The following is a 6,659-nucleotide window of genomic DNA, read 5'->3' as shown; positions in this document are numbered from 1 at the left end:
TAGGGCATTTGCATGCAGAAGGACTGATTCGAATCCCGCCATTCCATATGCCCCCCCCCCCCTCCAAGCCTGCCAGGAGTGATTTCTGAGCGTAGAGCCAGGAGGAGTAACCCCTGAGCGCTGCCGGGTGTGACCCAAAAACCAAAAAAAAATTTTTTTTCTTTTGATGGGGCCAGAGCAATGATGCAGTGGTAGGGCTTTTGCCTTGTATGCTACTGATCAAGGACAGATCGCGTTTGGATCCCCCAGCGTCCCATATGGTCACCCAGGTCAGGAGCGATTTCTGAGCGCATAGCCAGAAGTAATTCCTGAGTGTCACCAGGTGTGGCCAAAAACCAAAATAAATTGGAGGGGGCCTCAGAGTGATAGCACAGCGGTAAGCCATTGCACATGGCAGACATGGGATAGACCGGGGTTTTATCCCCAGTATCCCATATGGTCTACCAAGCCTGCCAGGAGTAACCCCTGAGTTGCTGCAGGGTGTGGCCAAAACAAAATTCTTCACTTAAATTTTGTTTTTGGTTTTTTTTTTTCTTTTTCCTTTTGGTTTTTGAGCCACACCCGGCAGTGCTCAGGGGTCACTCCTGGCTGTCTGCTCAGAAATAGCTCCAGGCAGGCACGGGGGACCATATGGGACACTGGGATTTGAACAAACCACCTTTGGTCCTGGATCGGCTGCTTGCAAGGCAAACGCCGCTGTGCTATCTCTCCGGGCCCTAAATTTTGTTTTTTTCTACCACACCTGGAAATGCTCAGGGCTTGTTCCTGGCTTGAGTCAGGAAGGGATCACTTCCTGTGCTAGGAGAACATACAGAGTGCTAAGAATTGAACCCTGGTTCACCACATGCAAAGCAAACCCTGTACCTGCTGTCTAGTACTCTGGCTCCGATGGTGTATTATATTACAGACTACTACTATTCAAAAAAAAAAATTGGGGTTGGGGGAGGGCAGAGAGCACAGAGGTAGGGCGTTTGCCAAGCACACAGCCAACTCAGGACAGGCCTGGGTTTGATTTCCGAGCATCCTATATGGTCCCCTGAGCCTGCCAGGAGTGATTTCTGAGCACAGAGCCAGGAGTAACCCCTGAGCGTGGCCGGGTGTGACCCATAAACCAAAAAAAGATTTAGGGGGTGTGGAGAGATAGCATAGCGGTAGGGCGTTTGCCTAGCACGCGGCCAACTCAGGACAAGCCTTGGTTCAATATCCAGCATTTCATGTGGTTCCCCCTAGCCTGCCAGGAGCGATTTCTGAGCGCTGCCGTGTGTAGCGCGCGCGCGCACGCACACACGCACACACACACACACACACACACAGATTGGGGGTGCTGCAACGATATTACAGTGAGTAGAGCATTTACTTTGCACACACCGACCTGGGTTTGATCCCCGGTACCCTATAAACCCCCCCAAGCACTACCAAGAATAACTCCTGAGTAATTCCTAGAGTAACCTCTGAGCATTGTCGGGTGTGCCCCCCCCCCAAATAAACAGAAGGGATCAGAAAGATAGTACTGCGGGGAAGGCTCTTCCCTTACATGCAGTAGACTTAAAATTCCATCCCTGGCACCCCAAGCCAGCCAGGAGTGATCCCTGAGCCCCTCTTGGATGTGGCCCAGAAAACAAATCAACAAGCAAACAAAACCCAGGGTTCCAGGCCACACAGTGACAGCTGACAGGCAGCTGGGACCACTCTGACCCCCAAGTCAGAAGCAGGCTCCGCCCACCCCAAGGCCACGCCCGTCCGCCCGCCCCCTCGAGCGGCTTCCGGAAGTGAAGGACGCACTTTCAGGTCTGCGCGCGCAGCCCGGACCGGGCGGGCCCAAGTGCAGAGGGGGCGGGATCTATCTGCGCCTGCGCGCTGCGACTTGCACGCCTGCGCAGTGAGGCCGGGTCGGCGAGGGTCACCGTGACCTGCGGATAAGCTGCACGATGTTGACCCGGTTCTTGGGGCCGCGCTACACCCAGCTGGCTAAGAACTGGTGAGGACGTCCCCCTGCAATGGCACCTCCTGAGCCAGGGTTCAGCGGGAAGAACGGGGTGCAAGGCGGCCGTGCGGATTTGGGGGTATCCGGGCGGACTTGATGCGACCCCACGTGGAAGGTCGATGGTGCTGGAAGGGTTTGGCACCAGTTATCGGGGTGCCCGACATTCGGGTAACCGCACATCGGATATAAGCAGAGTCTGGCAAGTGCATAAGCAGGGAAGGCTGGAGAAGTTGGGGTAACCCCACGTAAGAATCCAGTGACGCTTAGGTACTCTGTGGTTTTGACCAAGATGAAGTAACCCCCACTTCGGTATTTTGGGGGGTCGGGGGGGGTAGTTCATGACTTTGTATGCAACAGACCCGGATTCAATCCCTGACATTCCATCCTGGGACCCCTGAGCCCTCGCCAGGAATGATCCCTGAGCACAGAGCCAGGAGAAAGCCCTGAGCATTGCTGGATGTGGTCCCCAAAACAAAAGAGGGGATTCGTTCTCCTACCGGATTCGCCCTCCTACATCCCATAGGGTCCCAGGAGCACCTGCTGGAGTGATCCCTGAGCACTCCCAGGTGTGGCAAAAAAAAAAAAAAAAATTGGCACAGTCCTGAAAAAAACCTTCCTCTGAAGGTGGGCAGAATTGGGGTGAGTCCAGTGAGAAGAGACTAGGACTGAGATGACCCTGCATGGGTGTTGGGTGCAGTCAGGGTGACCTGGCACCTCCGAAGCAGATATGCATGTGGCGGTTGTGTCTACAGGCCTTGCAAACTGCACTGTACTTGATGGGGTTGCAGGGACAGAGGTGAACTCTGGCCTGTCTATGGATGTGGAAGGGCCTCCCTTGGGGCTGTGCTGAGAAACACTCCCCTCTGCTGCCAGCCCCAGGTTTACTTCCTGATGCCCTGCACATCCTTTTTGCTTTTTAGTTTGGGGAGGGGGGCTGGGAGTTGGCACCATACCGAGGGATTTTCTGGTTTTTTACTCAGGAGATTTTGGGGGGACGTCTAGAGGATCACTCCTGGAATTCTTTTAGACTGGAGGAATCATATGAGATACCCACAATCAAACCCGGGTTGGCACCATGCAAGACAAGCTCCCTACCCACTCTCTGGCTCTGAAGTTGATTATTTTGGTGGGGCCACACCCATCAGGGGCACCATATGGGTTACGGGGACTGAACCCATGTTGACCCTGGGCAAGGCAAACCTCTGGCCCCTGGAGTTGGTTTTGAGTTTTTTTGTTTTTGTTTTTGGGCCACACCAGGTGACGCTCAGGGTTTACTCCTGGCTTGGGGGACCATATGGGATGCCGGGGGATGGAAACTCGGTTCAGTCCGTCCGTCCAAAGCTAGCGCAGGCAAGGCAGGCAGGCACCTTACCTCTAGTGCCACCGCCCGGCCCCGGTTTTGGGTTTTTTTGTTTGTTTGTTTTTGAGGGGCACACCTGGTGATGCTCAAGGGTTATTCCTGGCTATGCTCTCAGAAATCACTTTTGGCTTGGGGGACCATATGGAATGCGGGGGGAGGTCAAACTGCAGTTAGCGCATGCAGGGCAAATGCCCTACTGCTTGCGCCACCACTCTGGCCCCTGGAGTTGGTTTTCTTTTTTTTTTTTTTGGTTTTTGGGCCACACCCGGCATTGCTCAGGGGTTACTCCTGGCTGTCTGCTCAGAAATAGCTCCTGGCAGGCATGGGGGACCATATGGGACACCGGGATTCGAACCAACCACCTTTGGTCCTGGATCGGCTGCTTGCAAGGCAAACACCGCTGTGCTATCTCTCCGGGCCCCGGTTTTTTTTTTTTTTTTTCTGACAGAGGTATGGATTTAGGCCACTCCTGGCAGTTCTTATGGCTTACTCCTGACTCTGAACTCAGTTCTCACTCTCAGGGGACCCTACCGTGGTGGCACGGGTAGAATCCAGATCAGGCTCTAGTAGGCAAGTGTGCCACCTCCCCCGTTTCTCTCTTTTTTCCCCAGGAGTGATGTGACAGTGCTGGTGGGTCCTGTGCCATGTCCTTACCCCTCAGCTAGGCTTTCCATGGGTCCCTGGGTGCTTGGCAGTACTCTTGAGTGGAGGGCAGAGATGGCCCTCAACAGCAGGGCCTTGGTGGTGGGTGGTAGTGGGAATTGGACCAGAAGGATCAGCTGTGTGAAGGTGGACTGGGAAGGGCTGGTGGCTAGTCTCTCTGGGGGGGGTACAGTGTGGGGTGGCATCTCATCACTCCACATTGTCCTCTGAGGCCCCCTGGAATCTCAGCAAAAGGCAAGCAGGGAGCTGGAATAGTGGGCACACAGTGGAGGGTGCTTGCCTTGCAAATCAGGTTCCATCCTGGCATCGCAAAGAGCCCCCGAGCCAGAACTGATTTATTTTTTGTTAGTTTGTTTTTTGGTCTTTTTGTTTTTTTCAGAAATGATTTCTGAATGCAGAGCCAGGAGTCAACCCTGAGCACTGTCAGGTGTGACCCCAAATTAAAAAGACAAACCCATGCATGTGATGCCCTCTACCAAAATCTCTTGCACCCCAGATCTGGCTGTAGGATTATTCTGATCTCATAGCTTCTGCGGTCAGGAGTTGGGGTCCTGCTGAGGGCCTCAGGAACCTGCAGCCTCACAGACTGGAGTTCTGTTATCCTCATGGATTGGGGTTTGGACAGGCCCAGTGTGGCATGGGGGCTCCCTGCCATAGAGGAAGGGAGACCTGTTTCTTTTTGATCTGTGTGACTCCCCTCAAATGTAAGGGGCTCAGAAGGAGAGTGCCAGGGATCTGTGCCCCTTTTCAAGGTAGCGGGGCAAGGAGGTCAGTCAGGGTACCGTGGAACTCCATATGGCTCCCCAAACTTGCCATGAATGATCCACAGCACAGAGTTAGAAATAACCCCTGAGGACCACTAAATGTGATCCCAAAACTAGAAAGAAAAGAAACTCTGGATGTGTTTCCTGGGTCTCATTTATAACATGGGGGCTACTGCTAGGACACCCCAATATGTTGGCAGCCCAGAGAAAGAGATGGAACAGACCGACTCTGGGCATTTCTGAAATAGGCTCATTGCAATTGCAATCCCCCACTGAGTACCAAGCTGGGTCTGAGCCCCTCACCTTGCTTTCTCTTTACAGGGTCCCCACGGCAGGCATGTGGGGGGCCGTGGGCGCCGTGGGGCTTGTGTGGGCCACTGATTGGCGCCTTATTCTCGACTGGGTCCCCTACATTAACGGCAAATTCAAGAAAGACAGTTAAGGCATTTTACACATCTCTGTTCTGGTAAGTGTGGGTCCCTCCATGGGGTTGGGAGGGTATGAGGTAGGCATCCTGGTCCCTAGGACCCCAATCTACACGGCCTTGTTTTCTACAGGTGCTGCAACCGGCCGATGACCCCCATCACCACCTCATCATGCTGCTGGCAGAAGGGACCCACATGGGGTGCTGCCTTCTTGGCTGGGCTGAAAATGGCTGTGTGAACAGACACCCTATTAAATCTTCCTCTGAAATCTGCCCTGTCTGATTGTGGTCACCTCCCCTTTCTGGGACCCCTGGAAAGGGTGCAAGAGGGGCTTTCACTGCCTACAGCCTGTACCCCCACCCTGTCCAGTCATTTCTCAGCCCCATAGTGAATCCTCTGTCATCTTTATCTGTCCCCCCAAACAGTGCTCAGTTGGGGGGGGGGCCTGGGAAGGGAATGGGATCCTCACTGGGGGGGGTATCTCAACTGCAAATGAGTAGACCCAGGAGCCACGCTGTCCCCTGGTGTTGCCTGTGTGTCCTCATACCCTGCTGCACCTAGACTCCAGAAACCACTTGGTCTGGTGTGCCTGACCGACCCCCCCCCCCCTAAAGCCTCAGGTGCCCCATACCCCACTTGGAGGGAGTTTGTTGGGTTTTATCTTCTGGACTCTTGGTAGACTGGCCAATTGGGGGACACAAAAACCACCATAAGTGCCCCCCCCCCAGCTTCCCCTTCCAATAGCCAACTCATTCTTCTTGCGCACAGAGACCACACTGAGCAGTGCTCAGCACTTCTCTTGGCTCTGGACTCAGGAATTACTCCTGGCAGTGCTCAAGGAATTATATGGAATGCCAGGGATTGAACCTAGGTTGGCCATGTTCAAAACAAGCACCCCCCCCCCCCCCTGCTGTACTATTGCTCAGGGCCCACTATGCCTCCTCATTCTTGGAAAAAAAAAATTTGTGTGTTTTTTTTGGGCCACATCCGGTGACGCTCAGGGGTTACTCCTGGCTTTGAGCTTAGAAATCGCTCCTGGCTTGGGGGACCATATGAGACACTGGGACACATCCTAGGCTAGCGCTGGTAAGCCAGACACTTTATGCCTTACTGCTCCGTACCACTGCTTCGACCGCAGGAATTTATTTATTAATTTTTTTGGTTTTTGGGTTACATCTGGCAATGCCTAGGGGTTACTCCTGGCTCTGAGCTCAGAAATCACTCCTGGCAGGCTCGGGGAACCATATGGGGTGCCGGGATTCGAACCACCATCCTTCCTGGGTTGGTTGCTTGCAAGACAAACTCCCTACCACTATGCTATCATTCCGGCCTCAGAAGTAATTTATTTATTTATTTTTTTACTTTTTTGGGTTTTGGACCATACCTGGTGATGTTCAGGGGTCACTCCTGGCTATACAGTTTGAAATGGCCTGGCTTGAAGGACCATATGGGACACCAGGGGA

The 6,659-nt window shown here is 53.6% G+C and overlaps 1 protein-coding gene across 1 annotated transcript; it reads left to right on the top strand.

Moving 5' to 3' along the window:
- The first annotated feature begins 1,820 nt into the window (after nt 1–1,820).
- Nucleotides 1,821–5,464, top strand: LOC126029650 (cytochrome b-c1 complex subunit 10). The gene is made up of 3 exons (XM_049787963.1): nt 1,821–1,978; nt 5,093–5,237; nt 5,329–5,464. The coding sequence occupies exons 1-2, from the start codon at nt 1,929–1,931 to the stop codon at nt 5,211–5,213; spliced, it is 171 nt and encodes a 56-aa protein (XP_049643920.1). The 5' UTR covers nt 1,821–1,928; the 3' UTR covers nt 5,214–5,237; nt 5,329–5,464.
- Nucleotides 5,465–6,659: the final 1,195 nt, after the last annotated feature.

The sequence above is a fragment of the Suncus etruscus genome, chromosome 15 (genome assembly GCF_024139225.1).
Source record: "Suncus etruscus isolate mSunEtr1 chromosome 15, mSunEtr1.pri.cur, whole genome shotgun sequence".
Taxonomy (NCBI): Eukaryota; Metazoa; Chordata; class Mammalia; order Eulipotyphla; family Soricidae; genus Suncus; species Suncus etruscus.
Note: the sequence above shows the minus strand (reverse complement) of the source record. Positions and strands in the feature narration are given on the sequence as shown.

Bases quoted from the DNA above. Each gene is read 5' to 3' on its own strand.
- LOC126029650 (XM_049787963.1), top strand. From the start codon at position 1,929: ATGTTGACCCGGTTCTTGGGGCCGCGCTACACCCAGCTGGCTAAGAAC. The intron at 1,979-5,092 runs GTGAGGACGTCC...TTCTCTTTACAG, and splicing joins ACCCAGCTGGCTAAGAACTG to GGTCCCCACGGCAGGCATGT.